The following is a 23012-nucleotide window of genomic DNA, read 5'->3' as shown; positions in this document are numbered from 1 at the left end:
CGTTAATAACTGGCGATGTCGTGGCGGCGACGCAACACTAGATATGATCACAATTCGCTGGGTATATTAGAATCCTATGTGCGATATGCTATGGAGAGACCCTACTGCAGTCTTTAGTATTAATTTTTGTTCAATATCAATCTATACTTATACATAGAACATCGGAAACAGTCAAAAATATAAATTGACGTTTTTTTATTATTGGCCAGATTTGAATGCACGGTAGGTTAGGTTAATAGATTATTTGTGTTGTGATCTCAATTATGCAGGATAAGTAATATGAATTTTCTGAAACAAGTTATATTTATGACACGAGTTATATAAAATTGGAGAAAAAAGAAATGCGTGTGGCAGTGAGCACTCTAAAAACTATCTAAGATCTTAATATTAAAAAAAGTGTTTCATAGACATCTGTTTTTATTTTTAGTTATTTCATATTATAATTTACTTTTTATATACATATGTTAATAAATACAAAATTAATCCCTTGTTATTACTATTTTACGTTATAAATACGTGTTCAAACACGTATAAAGAGGTAATCTATGAGTCTCGTGTAGAAAACACAATTACTCATACTTATAAAAATACTTCGTTAAGAAAACCAATACAACTTTGAAACATCTAAATAGAATAAAGCATATGTTTTTACTGACCTCAACGACATCTGTGATGCGTATGCGGCGGCCGTTTTCGAGGGTGGTGCCGTCGGTGGCCACTTCCAGCAGTACGGGGTCATTGCCGGGCCGCCCGCCGCTACCTATGGAGCCGCTCGCCTTTTTCTTTCGCCGCCTCGGTTGCGCGTCCGCCGGCCGCCGCCGCACGTGGAACATGATGGAGCCTGTACACAACATTAACATTTTTTAGTGAATAGAAATACAAATAATCTAAAAAAATCATTCTTGTTTTTGATACTTCAATTCATTCTTTCTGTTCCTAATATGTTAGTTGTCTATTATTAATATATTTTCTCCGTTTTACCAAGTCTTTTTTCTTATTATTACAACAGATACTTTGCGTTGAGGGAAATGTTTAAAGTGTTCATTTACACACTTTAAACATTTCCCTCTCCGTTAGTTTGTTAACAATCAAACAACGTTAAAAGGGCAACGTCGAACAACGTCTCACAAATGCAAAAACAAGAAATAGTATAAGATTATAAATACAGCTAAAATTACAGTTGAATAATATTGAAAGGAGAAAATGTGAGGCGCCTAACATGCAACCACTCCGTTATCCAATTACAAGGCGCCGAATGTGAATTATGTTATGTAAAGCGAAGACGGTAAAATGGCATAATACAATTTAAGCACATTTCAGGAGTATTACAGTATTACATTCGATGAAGACGTGTGAGGTTAAGTGCAGTGGTGGTTATGCGCGAGAGGGCGGTTTGGGGTGTAGGGGGGAAACTTACGGGCTAAACGAACCGAGCCCGCCGAGCGCCTCTAGTGTCAACATCATTAGCGTGCACATTGTCGTGCTGTCGTAGCCGCCGCGCCACTACAGTTACGAGGCCTCTACGCCATATTACTTTCGTAGATGAATCAAAGATATAGCATCAAGAAAGTTTCGTTCCATCAAAAATTCTTTCGGCGTTCATTCATCAAAGTAAAGAACAAACACAATCAATCATTGAGGTAACTGATGCCTGTTATGGTTCTGATCGATTCAACAAACGAAAGCATCGCAGTATGAATTAATGGTTAATCGACAACACAGTTGCGATATAGGCAGTTCCTTTTGTTACTTTGTATGCTGTTGCCTAAGAATAATAAATACGTAGGCTGTTCCCTAGCAGATACGTAATAATCAACTTACGAATGAAAATCAATGTTGGCATATTACCACAGAATACATAATAATCTACTCCACTACATATTAATTTTGTATAGGAATACTGAGTAATATCCTCTGAAGTAAATAAATGATAACATATGTACTTACTTGAAAGACAATAATTATATTATATTATATTCATTGTATTAATTACTTAGATGTAAATAATATAATAATAGTACTAAAGTAAAATTAAAGTATTACGATATTATATAACAATTTTGAATTAATTAAAGCTTGTTTAATAAAAAATGCAAATAATATCCATATCGAATATGGACATTATTTGCTATAATAATATATACGTGTAACAATGTATTCGATGTAATTTTATAATTCTACTTCATGGTTTTCTATTAAAAATCAATATAAAACCACGCATAGAATTATAAAAACCTGACGTGGCGATGGGCTATTAACAATTTATTATTAGCTATTGTGACGCTGATATTAATAATTAGCGTTTAGCGTCTACAAGCCCACACGTTTTCTAACAGTCAAGCCATGTTTTGAAGGAAGTACATACTAGTAGTACACCGTGTCAGAGTGACCCCGTTACCTAAATACATTATTAGCTGTACAAATACACTTAAGAACTGGAAAGAATCGTAGATATTATTCTAATTGTTGCTGTCTAAACTATTTATAGTCATTATACTTGCCTATAAATGAAAATTCGCATCATAATGTTTGCAGGGAAAAAAATCTAAAACTACTAACTATACGAGTACGTAAGTTAGTCAGTCAGCCAATAATAGCATATATAATATAATTAGTCAGTGATCCACTGTGTCATTTGACCAAGTTAAAATACAGGAGAGGTTATATCCTAATAACTTTCAATATTTTTATTTTCTAATAATGAGGAATGAGGATTCGGCAGAACAGTTTGCCTCCTGGTCAGTTAAAATAACGTACTTGTAATGAAACTTATCTCTATGCATAACATAAAGAGGCTTAATCTGACTGTTAACATTAACTGCATAGCCGCCTAACAACTGGAGGTTTGAATGAGGTTTCAAATCTAACGTTTTAATACAATAGAGCTTTATTAGCCCTAGCTTTCGAAAGAGGCATACTTACTCGTATGTATCGTAAGTTCAGATACAGGTTTCTTTATTACTAACATTAACAATAGCTTTCTTTATACTAATTAAGATCAAAATTCCTACTACTCACAAAAGGAGGCAACGGGTATACACCAACAAAAACGGGTGATAATGCTATTATTTAGTTATGGCAGAACTCATCAATTACTCAACTAAATGCATGTGAAGCGTCTATCTACACCCAACGTGAAAGTAACGCATACGTTATTAATAGGTCGTACCATACCATCCCTATAACGATCTTCAGGGATGGCAGAACATAGTTATATTCTGTGATGATGGTGTTACACGAAAACTTATTATTCATCCATTAGTAAAAAATCGGTTAAGTTTTAAAAGCTAACATTCAGCAACAAAGCAGCTAACAAGAAAATATTCAGTCAATTTCATACTTTACAGGCCACGAGTAAATGATGTAGGCTTAAAACAGCCACACAACCGTAGTGTATGAATTATTGATAAATTAAATCCGGCTAAATGAATGTTCTACATAGGATTTATAGCTACGTACTGAATACATATGAAATAACACAGTGTTGATTGGATTTGATTGGAAACGCTACCTGTATTAAAAGATTTTCTACGCTAATATAACGCTGACACTTGACGAATGTGTTCACCTTCATGTCGACTGTGCAAAATTAATGGCAACATGGTAATAACGTAATGCGTTTATACGTATAATCCATTCTAACGTGTGTGACATGTATATGAGTAGAAAGAGATAAAAATACAAATAGTTTACGCGACATATTCACGCAATGACCTTCTACTGAAGTATACACCTATAAAACCGTATTAATCTACACTTTTCACTATTAAAACCGACTTGTGTAGCGACCAGTACTAATTGCACAAAACGGACCATTATGAAATCATATATTTTCACAGAATCTAATAGAGTTTTACCGAGTACTATTTCTTTTTTTTCGTTCCTGAGCCGGGAACTAAAAGATCTGTTGAGGAACATATTCGATGTTGGACTGATGTATACAGGCCATCGCGTAGTTATTTGATCGCGTGCCCGTGGTACGTAAGTTCAAATAGACGATCTAATTGAAACTGACACACCACCGCTACGTCATAACACCACCGATACCACTTGTCCACCAATCGTAAGCAATGCAGTGCAAGCTGGGGCTGTTATAATTAATTTGTGTTGCCGCGGTAGGAACACATACTTTTTTCTTTATATATATATAAATAAATATACATGACCCAGTTACAATTATAATCTATATTCTACAGAATAGGTATTCCTAGTATGAGTAGGTTCTTACCTATATTGAATTTAAGAATTTGTAAAGACTAAATAGATAGACTTACTTTGCACTGATTACAGTTTTTCTAGAGCAGTTATTGTCAGTAATATTTTGGTAATATACCGTTAAATATATACAAGGTCAAATCATATAAATAAAATATCTGTGCTCATAGCAAAACAATGTAGAATACTGGTTTTAAACAATGGCAGGCATTCTTGGCTCAAAAGTGCACTGAAGCGAATAAATTATAAGAAATAGGGCACCGGCATAGAGCATTCATAATAATTAATGAACCGTCCTATATATAAAAATAAGATTGTAGTGAACGAGGTATTATAGTAATAGTTTCAAGTTACGTATGTACAGAATCAGAATGAAATATGATATCAGAGGCATATGATGGAAACACCTTTCATTACAATCACCAACACTAATTACTCGGTCATCCCATAAATAGTTGCGCTTCAGTCAGTGGAACTGTTGCCGTTCCGTCTTTCTCTAAATAAATGTTGATTCGACACAATCAATTTTACTCCTATTCTGTAAGATATAACTTTGTCGTGGTCTACCTTTTGCCCTTTTCCTTCAATAACAATGTTCATAAGTTCACAGTGCCGTATCATATTTCTGAACTTTTCCATATCTGTTTACATCTACCTTAATTTGGAAATAATTAAAACTAAATATTATAGAAGAATGATATATAATAAGAAGAATGATAAGAATAATATATTATAGAAATAAGATAACATTGTTATATTGATTTAGTTGTCAAAAAATAAAAGCTCTCTCGACACTTCACAAACGTCATTCTCGATGCGAAATTAACTCGGTCCGGTCAATCCTGACAAATTGGTACGTGAAGAGGCTAGTTCGGTCTAACGCGAGGACGCGTCAGTGTGTGTATGCTAAGAACAGGCATTCGCGACTCGACATATCGGTTCCACCGACGAGGTGCCAAATAGTGTCATGTTTTAATAAATAACGAATCCGCAGATCCAACCATTCTCTACAAAAATAAAATAAAATGGCAATTCCATATACATAATAAAGTATTTAAGTGTTGTATTTTTTTAATACAACTAAATTAATATATCTGTATTTAGATATTGAATTATTAAATATAAACAATAAAAAAATGTATACAGAATATAAATAATAAATATTGAATTAAATGTATTAATAACAGTATAATCTATATTTTTATATAGAAGTAAATTTATGTGAGATTTCCACAAGCTTGCCATAATATGCTACTAGAAATATATTACATTGAAGCACTAAGGGCGGGCGGGTATTCTCGTCAGTGCGCGCTGGGCGTGTGCGTGAGGTATCTAACATCGCGTGCTAACGTGATCCTAATAAGTATACTTGTAAACTTACAAACGTTACCTGTTGCTTCATATGAACAAATGGCCACTCATAATTTAACAGAACTGTTCGATAAAATCAGAAGATTTTTAATCTCTCAAACGAAATAATTTGGAAGCTAATGTAACTACTATGTCGGGAAAAGTTATTCTAGAAATTTGGCAAATTGGTTATTGCATGACTGTTGCGAGCCAAATTAGAAATGGGCATAATGACCAAGAGCGCCACAATATCCTTTTTAATATTGATAATATTAGAAAGGATATTGTGGCGGTTTGGTTATTATATTAATCTAGTCATTTCATAATCAATCTATACTAATATTAGAATATTATTAATCAAATGCGTTTTAAAATTCTTTTAGTTTTGGATATATGGTCCATTTATCGAGGAAGATTATAGGCTATATACCGTTACGCTGCGACCAATAGGAGGGGGCAGTTATGAAATATGTTTCAAAAACAGGAAAACTAGTCTCATAAAAAGTTGCCTTGTCAGCTAGAGATTTAGAGTTGTAGATGCTCTCTTGTTCATAAAAAATATATTTGGCTGTGTACGTATTCCTTTTGCATGCATTTCCTTATTTTGCTGAACTACTTTACATCGTTCTATTGATGTGGTAAAGAATATCGATCGTCAACTCGCATAGGAACACTGTGTGTACAGTGACATATGTAGATGTATACGTGTTATACTCGTATAGGATTGTCGATAGCAATCGGTCGACTAACCTGCCACTCCACATTACACATAATATGATCTGGGCCGGTCGCGTTCACATCCAATAGAGAAAACTCATTTTCCGGAAGGTCACGAACTTGGGAGTGTACACTCCTTTGTTATACTCATTCGACTATATTGAATGTGACAGACATTCAATACTGGTCGCATTGTCGACACAGTAGACGAAATTGATTCTATATAATAAGTCACAACTGATTACTTGCTTAGTGCTCACAAAACAAAGGTGAAGGTCAAAGAAAGTACAATAATATACATTAAATATAATGTTGATAGTTGAGATGGTGGCATCTGAGGCTATATTCCGACGCGGAGTGGCACTCGAGGGCGCAGTGACGCGGTACGATAGGTGTCGGAACAAAAGCGAAATGTAACGAAAGATAACTGCACTAGTGGCCGACCAACAGAAACAAAAACATTTCGTCGAACTCATTGCACTAACAATACCACAAAGAGTTATATACGATTATAGTCTTCTGTGAAAATATCTGGCCAAAATGTAACAAAACTGTAAACTGGTAACATAATTTAATATTTAGTAAAGACAAATAAAAGTTATTTATTTACTTGTATGCGTGTACTAAAGTAGTTAATGACACAGACCACATCGATTCTACGCAGTATACTAAAGCACTATAAGCTAATCAAATATAAAGCGAAATTGCTTTTCACCACACCCGGTTTCTGTCCATTACATTTTATTAAATGTATTTAAAGCTCCATATATACATATATATATTATTATTATTATTATATATGTAAGATATTGTATCAAATGTGTAATAAAAATATTCTACGCTTACCACTAAACAATAATACTTACATGTTTTAAATCTTATATTATCATATCACGAGGTATTATTTCATTTTATTGGAACGTAGCATAGGACACAGAACAACAAATATCAGTAAATAACATATATTACAAAAGTAAACAAATTTATCACAGTTGTAAAAGCAAACAGACATGAATAATACGGTCATGATCAACGTCAAGTACACGTGTAGACATAATTATGAAACAACAACTAAATAAGAATGTCGACGGGTTCCTACGTTTGCTTCTAGAGTTATGCCAGTAGGGCCACATAAATATATTGTACGAAGTGGGTGCAGCAGTGTCAGCAAAATACGACGCTCCAATAAACGGAGAGCGACACGCAACGTGGCGACTGGCGACCGTAGCGTCCGCCGGTCAGCGCCACGACGGTGTGCGTGCGGCTTGCGGGCGTGCGAGCCGTACGTAAACAATGCCCGTCCGGACGGACAAACGATGGGCGGGCGGCGACCGACAGCGTAGTGGTGATCGTTTAAGTAAATAGTACAAACAATAAACAAATCAACAGCGAATAAACATTGTCTTTCCCAATATGAATGTTTTGCTGCATTGAAATCTGCTGAATTATAAAAAAATATATAAAGATAATATTTTTCGTAAAGAGATATGTTTACATATGTTTATTTAATAAGCCTAACCTAGAATCCTTTTACAATAATTATTATGACTAGACAAATAACAAGTCTTGAAACTATACCAGTTTATTATTTATTCAGTAGAATTTATTGATTAAAAATCAATAGATAAGCTGAACTTTCAGTCCATTGCGAACATGTGCTAATATTCATATTTTGTTCAATTTTTAAATGATGGATTGAATGGATTACTTACAAATGAAAAAAATTCATCTTATGTCTACGCTAATGAGAGCGGGCCATCAGTTAAGGATAATAATTATATTAACGATATCAACTAGAAAGAAAAACGTGAACAGCGATTTGACAAAGTATTTTACCAATATTACGGTAAATAACCCATTTATTAATAACGATTACTTCCCTCTTGTTCAAATGTGTGGTCATGACACTCAATCTGAAATTATTAGTAGTCCTTCTAATAACTACATGTTACCGCAGTTTTATCAAATTATTATATTTTTTATATATTTTAGCAAATTTAATAGTGTTAAATTTTGATAATAAGAGAACTGTATATAATTTAAATGAATGAGTTCTAATCTCTTATTAAGGTTTTAATTTCAAATAGATGAGAATTAAAAGCTTAATAAGAGATTAGGACTCAGCTAAGTATTATTTTAATAACATTTATTAGGCAATAACATTGGATAGAATCTCAGTGCACATTACTAGTAACTCGTATATCTACATCTATTAAAAATATAAAAGTCTATACGTTACAGATATAAGAGGAAAACTATTATTATAAAACTTTTGATTTAATAGAAACCAAAACAATACTATGCGCTATCGGCTGTGGTTTTCACTAATGTATTGTGGTAAGATTAACCTAAAATTTCATGCTTCTTTTAGTCAAATAAGTTTTCAAACAAAAAACTAAACGTTTACTAAGTATATTAATATAAAAGCTAGAGTTTATCAAAAGTAACGTATAAAAGGATTTTTCGCTGTATAGCGAGGAATAAATCAAAGAATTCACAAGCAACATCGGGACTTGGATTATCATAAATTTGAATTGTTTTATAAGAACTCATACACTCAAAATGTAAAGTTTTAAAATTTAGTACCGAGTAATTCGGACTGGTAAAACAGAAGTCGAGACAAAGACGTTATCAAATGCTGCTGAAGTGTGCACTTGACATGTCCACATACATATTGCTGAGTATATTTAAGTTTACCGTCCCTAGAACTTTCATTAAGTTCGTTATTGTTATTACAGTATATAATTTTAAATCGATATACAAAATTTTTATGTTCTCAGTCACGAGGTATTTTATATTTATTTTCATATATGTTGCTGCATCTCTTGTAAACCTTTTTGCAATTGACAGGGTTTACTTGATTTCGATAGAAACCTATACCGATGTTGTTACGATTCAGTTGATTTTTGTATGACAAAAATTACTTATAATATCATGACACCTACAGCTTTAAAAATGGATATAATAGTTTTTTAGTTAATCAGTATAAAAAATTATAATAAAAAAAGAAATAATCGTATCTTTTTCTTTATATTTGTATAGATGGCACTTTATACATACGTCTATTTCCTAGTGTATATAAGTTTATTCGTAGCGGGTTGAGGTTATTAAATTGTTTGCTTGGAAATTGTTGAAATAACGGCAAGGTGTTTCGGTTGTCTGCCCTTATCTCTTGGCTTATAAACTATGTCTCTTTGAAGTATTAATCTGTCCTGTCTCACAGAAAAGTTAGAAGTTTGCTCTTGTTAGTCTAGAGCTTATGAGGAGTAATAAATTAATAACTGCTTTGTTTGTCAAACCATGGGGGTACGTACATTCAAAGATACGATAGATGTTTTTTTTGTTTTAATATTTTTATAACGAACCGGATGCTTAGTGGTAACAGTTGCCTATATGAACAGAACTACAGATACCACTCCTGATTTAATCCATTCCGCATAACAAAGCTACAAGAAAACTAGTCGAGAAAGTTTTTTTCTATATGTAACGTTATCCTAGCACAACTAAACAATAAATAATGTGTTTTATTGACTTATCTTCAATTTATGTTCCTTCGGGGTGTTTGAACAAGAAACGATTGATATTAAGGGGGAACGCGAGTTGTTAGATGAATATGAAATGATAGCTTTATTTTTGTAAACGTTCGTCGCAAGGTGCGCGTGCATAATAAATGAAGCTTTCTACGCCTACATTTAAGGAAACAAGAAATCGTTAAAATATATATATTCGAAAAGAAACTCGATGTACTTTATTCTATATAAGCATTGAGTACTCAATGTTTAAGAAAATAGACATTTAGGATATAAAATATAGTTGTTGAAACACTATACTAAGTTTTCAACGATTTTATAAATTAAGATGAATTATTCCTTGACTTACTATGCATCCAGTAATGCATCCTAATGAATGATGTTTCTTTCATAATTAAAGGATTAAATAACAACACCCCAGAGATTCCATTTTCAGAAGTTTATTTTTTCTTAATCAATTGAAATTCGTACTGGATATTATTTTAACTAAAGACTTTTCTGATTCACAGAATCAGAATGACAATATTGTTACTATTAAAGATAATCAATTTGAAATGAAACTAACAAATTGATCAAAAGAAAAGCTTCTTTAAGTGAAAATCGCATTGAATCTATCGCAGTTCAGGTCATTCTCTACACAATGAAGCACCAGTTTCAGAGTTTCAATATGATAGATTTCGATATAAATAATAAATAAACTACATAGTTATCAAGATCATAATATTTTATATCTAATTGAAATGGTCAACAAGCAGACGGCCTACCTGGTAATAAGTTCCCCGCCTTGTAATATGTGATGACCGTGGTCCAGAGGACTACGATACCATGCCTGTGAATTCACTGTTTTTTCTCATCTTACACGCAAAACACATCGTACAAACACTAACAACATTTTTCAATGTCTACCTTCAGCAGTATTTTTATATTTTACCAAGAACATACCATGTATACATATACAATTATATATTACATTAGCCATGTTATCCGAAAACTGTGTATTTGTACGGATATACGATTGATTAGAAAACTTCCTTAAAATGCCTTGAAGTTTGCTGAGATGTTAGAGAGCAAGTAAAACATCCATTACATTGAAGTTTATTCGCGAGTTAAGCACACGGTCATTTGTCTTGGGCTTGACTCTATTGGGTTATTGGGACAACGTTGTGGAGTGAGACTCTAGTACTTACTTACCTTGACATTTACAATATAAACTCTTTAACTGACAAGTGTTAGAAGTCCAAAATATACAGCACATGCATTATTTTATACTTGACTAGACGTAATTTACATATACAAACAATATAGAGTAACTAAGAAACTATTACTATATGAATATAGTTAATCACGTACTATCAATATTATCTCAGTTACACCTAATTTACACAATGTGTTTATTGGGGTGGAAGTGATAACTGAATGACTTGCCGTGCCTCATGGTTGACTGGTAGAGAACACCAGTGGATGTTATATTGCCCAAGTATTATACTAAGTGTGCCCAAGTATGTAAAGAGTGAGAGTTATTTTGGCTCTGAAAGAGATTTGTCATCTTGGCTCCAACAGCTTTTAGAATTCATGATAGATTTGACTTATCATAAATATCTGCAATTAAACCTATTGATTTGATTGGTTTGGTATGCAAGTATTTAAACAATTATTGTGTTTAAATATACCATATACTTTAAATTTATAATTTAATGCCCATTGAAATAAACACAGATATATATTAGAGCCCGCTAGTTTTGTGTCCTCCCCTTTTTTTCCCTTACCTATGACAGTTTTGAACCGCCTTGTCACGCGCACGCACGTTTCTTAATTATAATAAAAATTAATTGCAAAGTGAATGATTAATTGAGTAAAACACAGTGAAAACATCGTATTAGCATACAAGATAAGGGATCCAGGAAACCCTAAAAGGAGCATACAGGTACTTTACTGATCCGTTTTATTCTTCCGTAAACAGAATTTTTCGTGTATGTAATTAAAAGAAATTTCTATAAATCGTTAACTGGTAAATGGTTAGTTAATGACTTCCATAACCTCACCGCCCATTATAACAGCTCAGACAAGAAAAGAACGTGCAGTATTAACACAACAGACGGATTACCAGGAAAACCTTGGATGTTTCGATTTAAATGTATTCAAAAGCATTGTCCCAACTCCCAAGCGTCGACCTAGTTTAACATAACATTCAGTAGATGGGTAAGCCACACATAGACAATTTTGAACGATTGATACAATCAGATATGAAATTATGTACATATTAATGAAACCACACGAATTGTAATGAATGACACTTGATAAAATGAAAAATAAATAAAATTATCATTTATAGAAACTTTTTCTTTAACTACCCTTACACACATAAATAAATATTATAATCTTTCTGACCTACAGTCTCTAATAATATTATAAATAAATTGAATGTGTTTGTATGATATATATGGTAAAACGTAATGGTTATTGTTCATAAACCAAAATACATAACCAGTAAAAACTAACAGAAAAGACAGAAGCTTCATTGATAGAACTGGTCTCTGATTTTTTTCTTGCTCGTCGCTGAATAGAATTACGACAATCAAATTAATAATAATTAATTCCCTTTTCATCACACAAACGAGAATGATTGAAAGATTAATAAAAGTAATAAATTTGTTTAGGCAGACTTTCACAGACCGACATAGCCATTATTATTGGTTGTTTGATTTAATACGTAGGTACACTAAATATGTAAACTACCGTCGTCGCTGTTATCGAGACAGCTTTTATATGTATAAATATAAATAATATACATGAGAGCTTTGTACATATGATAATGAAAGAATCAAAAACAGATTTATGTAATCGTTTCGCTCAATTCCAGAAACTCCTTGTCGGGTTTACCGTGTTTGGAATCGTAATTAACTTCCATCTCTAGAGACGTATTACTGACCCTTTTCTAATTTATTATTCAATCTGTGGCTTCGCGGAACTGATCCCGTAAATCGTGTATAATCTGTACTAATACGATACCTACACTATACTAGAATATAATTTTCATATTACCAAAATTTATTTTAGGAAAGTGGTTCCTTTTCATGATGCCTTCATCGTTTTTTCAAGTCATAGTCCTACATTTTTGTATATTTGTTCTCATCCTAGATATACTCTCTATTTTTATAAGTTCCATGTAATAACTTTGTAAAAGGTACAGAATTTATTCGCGTTTTGAAATAAATCAAGTAAAGTTGGGTAAGTCTAAATAATGACAACCTTGCGGACTGCTATCGACACCAAAATTGGGTAGTTATAACAAACTAGCGAACTCTGCAGACCTCATACTGGCAGGAAAAGCAATGCCATTTATGGAATTCAAAAATGTTTTCAAACCATATAAAACCCAATGAAATATATACGCAAAATTTCACTCAAATCTGTCCACCCGATTTGCAAAAGTATGATTACAAATATACGCCTTGAAAAATTATATTAAGATAATTTGGATAACCAAAACCTATAACTATAACAGGCATTAAGAATATTAAAATGAACATACCAGTAACTTGAAGCTCATAACCAAAGCCATCCCATATTGCGATACCCTACTGTTATGGCACCGACTAGACTTTTTGACAGTCTATGTAGATTGACTTATCTTCTGTAACAAGCTTCCCTGAGGGATTGTTCTGGATGCGACCTAATGTTAAAGGTCGAATTACTCGTAGACACACCATTTTACGAGGAGACAATAAAAAGTGCCCTTTATCGCTACATATCTGCGCGAAATAAACCGGTTAACTCTGACACAAAGGAAATATCCTCGACCTTTTATTGGTGTCGACGACATAAAGTGATTTAGAAAGTCACAAACTTCCGCGTCGTTTTTGTAACAGTCAAACAGCATAGACTGTTACAAAAACGATATGTAAACTTTCAAACTAATTATGAAACGTACAGTTTAACGGTCAGGATGTTGAATCGTGAAACTATAATAGCTAGAAACTTTCCAAGAAATGTACACTTTGTTTGTTAATTCTTATAAAAGTTGAGGATTTCAAGGACGATATTATGCATATCGATTCGGCGAAGCAACGGACATCGAACCGCGAAACGAGTTAAAAATACCGGCCAGTCGACCGGCATCTGCGGGCACACCGGTCAGACTACTCTGGCGGGCCACATGCGTTTGTTTACTATCAGCCGCGATCGCGGCTAAGTCGGCGTCGACTGCCGAGTTGGCCTCTGCCGACGGTCAATTTGCGACATTTCGAGAAAAAGTTGTGTTCGTGCGAACTTACGGCGGATGCCCCAATCCATGTCGGTGGCGCGCGAAGTGTGCGGCGCACGGCGCGGCGTCTCCGAGACAACTGCCGCGTCCTGCGCCCGCATGCTCCCGCTCATATATTCCTATTGTGAACCACGCCATGCATTGTCCACATCAGAAGGAGCCTCCTCGCGGAAATTGCATACTGGTGCATACTTTCGCATGCTTAGATCGCTCATTTACATTATGTTACAATAAAGCTGCCGTACATGTCAATATCTGCTAACGTTTATACATTTCAATATATGGGTACCACGCATTAGCCATATTATATATAATAAAAAAAATTGTACCGAAACACTTAATGGAAAAAGGGACTTTATCGTTCAATCGTCCAATCAAATTTCCCGTTCGGAATTAGACTTTACGGATCTATAGAAAAGTCCTTTTTATATGCGCACATTTCCACGCGTTAAAGCCTTTAAATCTAAACCAGATTATCGCAGAATTACACTCAACATAAAAGTAGACGACTGTAATTCTTGAACGTTATAAAGATATGTTAGTACTTCTATTTCTCTTTTAGATAAACAAACCATTACAAAAAGGTCGTACTTTTGATAGCTGTTCAAAAATTACATTTACAGTTGAATAAAATTTTATAACAATAGATTATACATGTTCATACATTTTTTTTAAATTCTGAATTTAAATTACGCCTTATTAATTTATAATAATAATTTTGTTTAAGAGGGTTGGGCATAATACAAGTAGAAGAGGTCCAGAATGAGTAGCAAGATAAGACTTTATTGATACAATAATAAGATTTGATTGATTCCGAGGAATTTAAAATGTTGCAAAAACAGATAAATGTGACGCAGACGAATTTACTTGCTAAGTCCTTTATTATTCGATCAAAACGGTACAATAAATATTTACGTAGCTCTATTTGAGAATTTTTGTTTTTTGTGTTGAACCAATATTACTTTATCCTGTTGTACCCTACTAAAATATTTAAGCAAATTCCCCAGAATACGATAAAAGTGGTCGAATGCGATTACTTTTGTAACTTTTGTTTTCAGATAAGAACGACAAATCCCACGTCACCTATAGACTGTAGCCCGCAGAAAATACTTGTGTAGGTACACATACATACTACGGTGTCGCGGTCGTAAGCAAAAAGATATCTTCTAATTCATGCTACTTTATGTTTTGTTATGGTTACAGCATGTACTCGCACATACTTTAATAAGATCTGAATATGTAATATACGAGCACGAACTTTACAACTTATATATTTTAGCAAAGTACATTTTGTTAAATTTTATTTACTAATACTCTTTTCATTTTCTTGGATAATAAGAGCGTTACCAGAACGTCTGGCAGTCTGCATTATCTTAATAATATTATAAGCGCGAAAGTTTGTAAGTATGGATGTTTGTTACTCTTTCACACAAAAAATACTGAACGGATGTTAATGAAACGTTACAATAACAATTTAAACATAAGAATACCACATATGCTATAAATTCACGCGGGTGAAACCGCGGGCACAGCTTGACACAAACATTGACTTTGTTTATTTTTTTATAATAGTTATAAACGTCATATATCTCAATTAGTACAGCCGTTTGAAAACTGTGGTTTGGTTCGTCGGCTGGGTTAATGTAAAGAAATTACAGGATACCGAGTTATTTTATGTTAGTCTTCTGGAATGGTAACGCATCAGAACCACAGACGTCACATGGCGCCGTTATGCTCTTTATGGTATCCGTTATGCATTGCCATTCATCATATTATTGTTATATACAGTCAAAATGTATCCCGGTTAGATGTAAAAAAATTTAAATCGGCTATGGCCGATTGCATTTTTTTACTAAAGAAGTTAAAGATATGATCTTTAACTTCTTTAGTATTTATTTGAAAATATACTATTGTGGATACTTTTACTTTAACGTAACAGTTATCTAAAAAATTCTTTACACTTCATTACACAGTATAAAACAAAGTCGCTGTTGTCTGTCCGTCCCTATGTATGCTTAAATCTTTAAAACTACGCAACGAATTTTGATGCGGTTCTTTTTAATACATAGAGTGATTCAAGAGGAAGGTTTATATATATATAATACATGTACACCCGTGCGTAGCCGGGGCGAGTAGCTAGTGTTAACTAAAATACAAACAGAGCTCTAATCAACTAACCCAAGAATCCAAGTAATAAATTCACAAATACATGTAAAGACGATTCGTTAATTTTGTCTAGGTACATTTTGAATAGGTCAGCAAAAGATAAACAAATACTAAATGTATTACATTAACTAGCTTGAGCACGCGACTTGGTCTATTATAATAAAAATATATAGTCTATTTTTCTCTGTATCCATAGGACTTTGCTTATACGAAAATTTTATGATGATTGAATAGCTATTTCAAAGCTTATATAATATATACATATAATATACCCAAACTAAGATAACCAAGCAAGATATCCTCGAAAAGTTAGTCATCCGAACCAATTTCTCGACGAAAATATTTTTATTCTTTCTAAATATTTCCAACCGATTTCAAAAAGTATTTCAATTCACCTGCAAAGCTGTATTTATCTAGCTTGCCGCATTTTCTGTAACTCAAAAGGTAAAAGAAAGTACGTTGGTATATATTTCCTCCTGTGAATTTAGTACCGTGTTTGTCCCTTGCTATATTTTAATAATTACAAGTCAAGATTGTTAAATTTTATGTGAAATATATTATCATGTTAATTTATGAGATAAAATCCAGACCGCGTGTTTTCAGTGTGTTACACTTCAATATAATTCTATATTAGCCCTTCCGTGTGCTAGTGTAATCTGCAAGAACTATGAAAACTAATTACATTTTGTAGAATGATTTACAGTGGTATCCACGAGTACGCGGCAGTCCTGTAGTTATATTAATGTACATACCGTCAGTTATATCGTTATGGGACAGTGTAAAGGTCAGAAGGTTTGGCAAAGGTTCGCCCAAATATCAAATGTCTGTAAACACACTCAATTCATTAGAGGTTCAGCAGTTCTTTAGTAATAATTATAGCTTCATTCTTTTATTTACGATCCACCGTATTAACGTGCTCTTGTTAATCGCCATTGAGAATTTTAATTGAGTTTTATCCGCATTTTTATTCTTATGTATATTATATGTAATATATGAAAACTGATCGTAACTATACGCACTGCGGATACAATCCACGCCAAAATAATCTATACAAATTCACACATAAGTATGCGGACAAAATTCGCTCTTCGAATACTTAATATCATACGCGTGAAATTTATTTTATTGTAGAAAAGCATTAAGCGTATTACTTCGGTATATATTTACTGTGTGGTATACTGATACTGCTGACATAGTCCGTCAGTGTGTTCAGGTTTATTCCCTAGTAAAGGATAAAATATTCGACTGTGTATTGATAAAACAACTCACTTGTAATGTATCAAACTTATAACAATTAAACTAAAGTAGTAGATAGTAGCAATACTAGTCCAAATAAGCCACTGCCTATCAAGGGTATAATAAAAGGAATAAAATATAAATTGTACAAAAAGTTGACCTTTACGTTCCAGTTTTATTTTATTTATGCAAAAACAATATACACAGGTATTTGTTTAAATCGTTTGTTATGTAAAATATATTACTATATTGATTTTCTAATAAATTAAAATATACCTTATCGTAATCATCATCATCATTACATATACTTAAATCTTTAAAACTACGTAATGGATATTTAGCGGTTTTTTAAATAGATAGAGTGATTCTAGAGGAAGGTTTATATATATAATATATAAACCTAATATATAATATGTACACCTGGCAAGTCGCTTGTAATATTATAAACGCGAAAGTTTGTAATGTATGGATGTTTGTTACTCTTTCGCGCAAAAACTACTGAACGGATTTTAATGAAACTTTACAGTAATATAGCTTATGCATCAGAAACAATAATACAGAGGCTATATTCTTTATTGAAATTTAACGCGGGTAAAACCGCGGCCACGGATAGTATAGGATACGGATAGTATATACCGATTCATTGACACTTTATTACACCGATATGACACGGAGAAAAAAAAAATAAAATGAAATATATTTAATACAAAATGGAACTTCTTACAATATACCAGTACATTAAGTACATCAACTTTAATAGTCATGGTAACTACTACCACAATGTAAAGAATCTTACATCTTTCCACTGCGCTGAGTTCCGGCGCTGACTCACAGAATAGCATTTATATTTATTACTGTCTCCAAATCGTTTTGTCGTAAAAGGAGATTGTTTTCAATACTGGGCTTACAATATTGTAGCAAATCGAATCATTATAGAGAAACCGGCTTAATAGGAGCAGTGTCTCCTATTAGTCTGTAATTTTTCTGTGTGTGACGGAAAGTTTGCGAATTCAACACCGAATTTAAATATTCTCATTGCAATCTCTCTAGATTTTATCGTAGTTGTAAATTATATTCTTTTATATCCAATGCCAAAGGGACGAGAGTTTCTTAACTCAGCAGTATTTCAAGTTATATTTTCGCGGTACTTTATAGGAATATCGATGAAGCTCTTTGCGTTTCATATTTTTGTATATTAATTTCTTACCCATTTTATCAGTAGTAGATAGGTACTCGTTTTTTCTTTTATGAAACAATATATATTAATATACTATATATAAATATATCAAGAGAGCTTCTATAACCGTATTATCGCTGTCAAATCACGTCTTGATCTTCGTTGTCGTCTTTTGTTAATCTATTGTCGTACAAATCCGTACAATTCAACCAATGGCCGTGTTTAAGGCATGACGTTTATTTTCTACTCAACTGGACACAGGCTTTCCTATTGTATCGTGACGAAAAAATCGTACGACTTCGTTATGTGCGACGGCAAACTCGAGCGCTAGCGCTAAATTCAATATTGTTATTAAGTCTTTACCTCGATGATTTCCAGCTCTCCGGCTGGAATCAAGATTCAACCATATTCATTTGATTACGAATTCCTGAAAACTTAGTAATGGTTCGTTTTTACACTGACTAATGTAATTGTAGCAGTTCATAATAAATAAATTAAATGTTAAATCAACATTTTCGTTAACTGAATGCGCTCAATGGTTCAAATATGTTTGTGAGAAACTGCGCTACACTGCTGCACTATCACGTGTTTGTTTATTTATCACTTTCTCACGTCTTAATCTTGAAACAAAAGAATGTAATGTGGTCAAGGTACACTTACGACCTTATAACATTAATCTCGTTTATCACAATGATCAGATGTTGAGCTTATATTATATCAAGTAATACATACAGTATTACTTGAACCAACACGAGTCTTTGTAAACAAAAAAAAACACTTCGAAAACTCCCGGGTCAGGAGTTAGATATAGATTCAAACGCATAAAATTTATCTTTCATATACATATTATAGACGTTAATCTTCAAGTTAATAAATTGAAACACATATTTCTTTGTACCAATCATATCATGAGGTATTTGGTTTCATATTATTATTAATTTTATAATGTTTAGATACCATGAAGAGGCAAAAAATTGCCTCATCTAGTGGTAAACAGTTACAATTAGGCGGGCAGTATAATAACAAACAAAATTAACATTCCAAAAGTGATCCAAAATCAATCTAACTTTTGATTGGATGCGCCGATCCCATTTAGTACGGTTACCTCGACACAAAAGCATAATGCTAAAAGTGCATACTCGTTGTTTCCGATCTTCCGGTCCGAATAAGCCAAAGTTAAAGAGGATTGTTTAAGTTCAGGAGGATACTTTCAGTTTAGCAAATATTTGTTTTGTTAGAGACTAAACATTAGACAGTATATACCATGCCACTCCACAGACAAGTTGACATTTTTATTCTTAAAATGAAAATTGTAAAAATCGAAACTACTAAACAATACTAAAAAGTAAAAATAGCAAAAAGTTAAATTAGCTGCTACCCGCAACTTCCTTCTTTTTATATTCCAAATGCACTTTGTATATATGTATGAGAGATTTCATAACGCTTGTGTTTGGTTTTGTTACAGTACACTCGCTATAAATGGCATACGTGGCGCATAATATACGCGCCTTTACAGCAGTACACTGTATTTAAATAACTCTGGAAAACCGAACCATAAATACTTAACGTGACTACGAAAGTATAAAGACGAAAATTATAATCTATAGATGGTTAGGCACATACCACCACACCACATACTTAAGAGTTTACTTGACAGATAGACTTTAGATGTCTATAAATAATATATTGGTCACGTATTGGCTGAATATTCCGGTCGAGATACGCACTGCAGTTCTAAAATATGTACCTGGCCTCTAATCAAGCTATCAATAATCTTTCAAATAATATAAGAAGAAAAAAATATAAAACACTCGCCGTCTTTTGTTTTTATAAATAAAAAAGTGTCCTAAGAAGTAGACATTGTACTCCGCTATTGTACATTAAAATAATTATTTCATACCTACACTCGTCATAGAACAGTTCTCGAAAAGTACTCCTATATGAAGATACCGTCTGTGGTCACTGTAATATAAACTATTTCGCGCATGGTGTTCATTATATTTCGCAAGAGACTGTCTCTGTTCTCCTGCCATCCTGACATCTATTTCTGCGTGGACGCGGTGTACTTCTGCTTGGACCCGGTGTGCGCGCATTGTTCTTTAATAATGCTCTGGATTGGATAGCAGATCAGTGGGTACCGTTATATTATGAGTATTTGTTGCCACGCAGGACAGGACGAAGGACGCCTAAGATCCCGGGGGTAGTAGCGATTTACATGCAGCTACATCAATAGGTATATTTTTTGTATGATTGAAAAACATTTGATGGACCGGGTTTTGAATTCACACCAGTGTTGCTCATTTTAATATTAGTATTCGTACTAAATGGGCTGCAACTGCCTATGATACTGACTTGAAATTACAAATACTATATATAGCATCGCTATAACAATGTATCGTGACATTGTCGACAATATACAAAATAATATTTCAACCTCCGAATAGTTCTCACAAAGAAATTATTACAATCATTCATAAGTACATTCGTCATACAAAATAAATACTTTGTGTACATAAAAAGTATAAAAGTAAATGGTACTTACTGCGGTGTGGATGGGTCATTACAATTGCAAGTGGGCACTCGTCGTCCTCCAGTATGTACTCAGAATTGTCGGCCGCGTCAACCTGGCAAACGTAATAACATTTGAAATGCGTAATATTAGATACCAGGGGGAATAATGTTGGGTAAATGTGTCGCATATCTCTTGTTGGAACTATGTAACTATTAGATACATAATATATACTAATATTACAAATGTGAAAGTGTCTGTCTGTTTGTTTGTTACATTTTCTACAGGGCTGAACATAAAGAACCTTTATGAAATTTGACGTGAATATATTTGTATTATATTGTATTATAAGATCGAATATATCTTCTAACTCAATAAGAATCAAACGAAGTTAACTGATAGTTTCAAGCTGTCGTCTATACTAGATGACAACAGAATTGATATAGTTACAGAGTACAATACCATAGGTACTGTACTCTGTAACTATATCAATACTGTATATATATCCATGGCACTTCATACGCTGTGATACTCGAAAATTTCGAGTGGGATTTCCTTAATAGTCAAATAGAGGAGAGAAATTATGCGAGGACACTAGTCGCAAATACCAAATCTGATTAATTACAATTTCTATACATAAAAGTACATTGTTGATCAAAGGTAGAAATGTTCGATCCTAACGAGTGATTGGATCATCACGAGTTGTCGAGAATCAATGCTTTCCCACGACTATACATACTTTTGTTAACATATGACTGGTCATATCTATATCTACTAATAAAAATGTAACTCATCGCCGTCTGTGCATGGAATGAAAAGTAAAATAAAAATAGAATAAAAGGGGATTTTATCTACGTAATATAACTAAAAACAAAAACAATGATTATAATAAATTTTGTCCATTTGTTGCTAATTTCGGACACAGCTTAACTGATTTGAGTGCGGTTTCCATTAATGTATTGTAAACTTCACTTAAAATTTAGTGTTTGTTTTACGAAGTACAATATATTTTTTATGAGTATATTTTACACCACTCAATTAAAATGACTACGACATTGAAAATGTAGGCTATAATTTCTCATAATATTAAAAAAAAAGTATTTACATTCGAGTTATTTCTTCTATTACAACATTTTCCTTTCAAATCGCGAATTGCAATTGCAATTAGTGGAAGACTATGAATAAATATGGTAAAAGTTACGTCGCGCGTGTGATTCCCAACAGATCATCATTCAAGATGATTAATTTAAAAAAAACTTTGTTCTGTTTCTGTCCTTTCTACGTTTTTGGAAATCCGAAATGAGATGCCTTGATAGCGCAATTTGCCGGTGCTACAACGTGATGCCGCCGTGTCACCGGACTGAACGATGTCATTTATGCACAACTTTGTTAGTTTACTCTTATAACTTTGTTAAATATTCTAATATTTCTTCGAGACTTTCTTTATGTTGTCTGAGTAGAATGTACGAGTAATTTTATTATGAAAATAAGCTGAGATAAGAACAAGCTGTGACTTTCAAGACACAAATATATAACCTTTATTGTAAATACATAATTGACAAATACAAATATTTTATGTAGCGGTGTCTTGATCTTCCCCTTGAAGACCAAGACACAGCTATATCAAGCAGGTTAAGGAAAAAGTTGGAGTCGTCTCGTATCAACTACTAAAAAGATTGATAGAAGAGCATGGAAGGTGGCAGGAGGGCAGCTCTTAAATTGTGAATGAATGGATGAAGACTTAGGGGTCCTGTCCATGTTATTACTGGTGACGAGATGTTGACATTTGTTAACTGTGAATTATACGGAGCTAGTACTACTGAGCATATTTGTCTAGATTCTTCTACT

The 23012-nt window shown here is 33.2% G+C and overlaps 1 protein-coding gene across 4 annotated transcripts in view; it reads right to left on the bottom strand.

Annotated features, from left to right (window-relative positions):
* The window catches only part of LOC131843713 (afadin), a 77136-nt gene that overhangs the window by 28543 nt on the left and 25581 nt on the right, over positions 1-23012 (bottom strand). For 3 of the 4 annotated variants that reach the window (XM_059192429.1, XM_059192427.1, XM_059192428.1), the window contains exons 8-9: positions 21198-21279; positions 657-841 (exon numbers count right to left, since the gene is read on the bottom strand). In XM_059192429.1, coding sequence (XP_059048412.1) covers positions 657-841; positions 21198-21279 — 267 coding nt within the window. Of the gene's footprint in view, positions 1-656; positions 842-14086; positions 14159-21197; positions 21280-23012 lie in introns of those variants that run through there. The other variant, XM_059192430.1, reaches the window with a different exon arrangement.

The sequence above is a fragment of the Achroia grisella genome, unplaced genomic scaffold (assembly GCF_030625045.1).
Source record: "Achroia grisella isolate CSIRO2021 unplaced genomic scaffold, CSIRO_AGI_Agris_v1 utg327, whole genome shotgun sequence".
NCBI classification, from domain to species: Eukaryota; Metazoa; Arthropoda; class Insecta; order Lepidoptera; family Pyralidae; genus Achroia; species Achroia grisella.
This window is presented reverse-complemented; position numbering and strand designations above follow the sequence as displayed.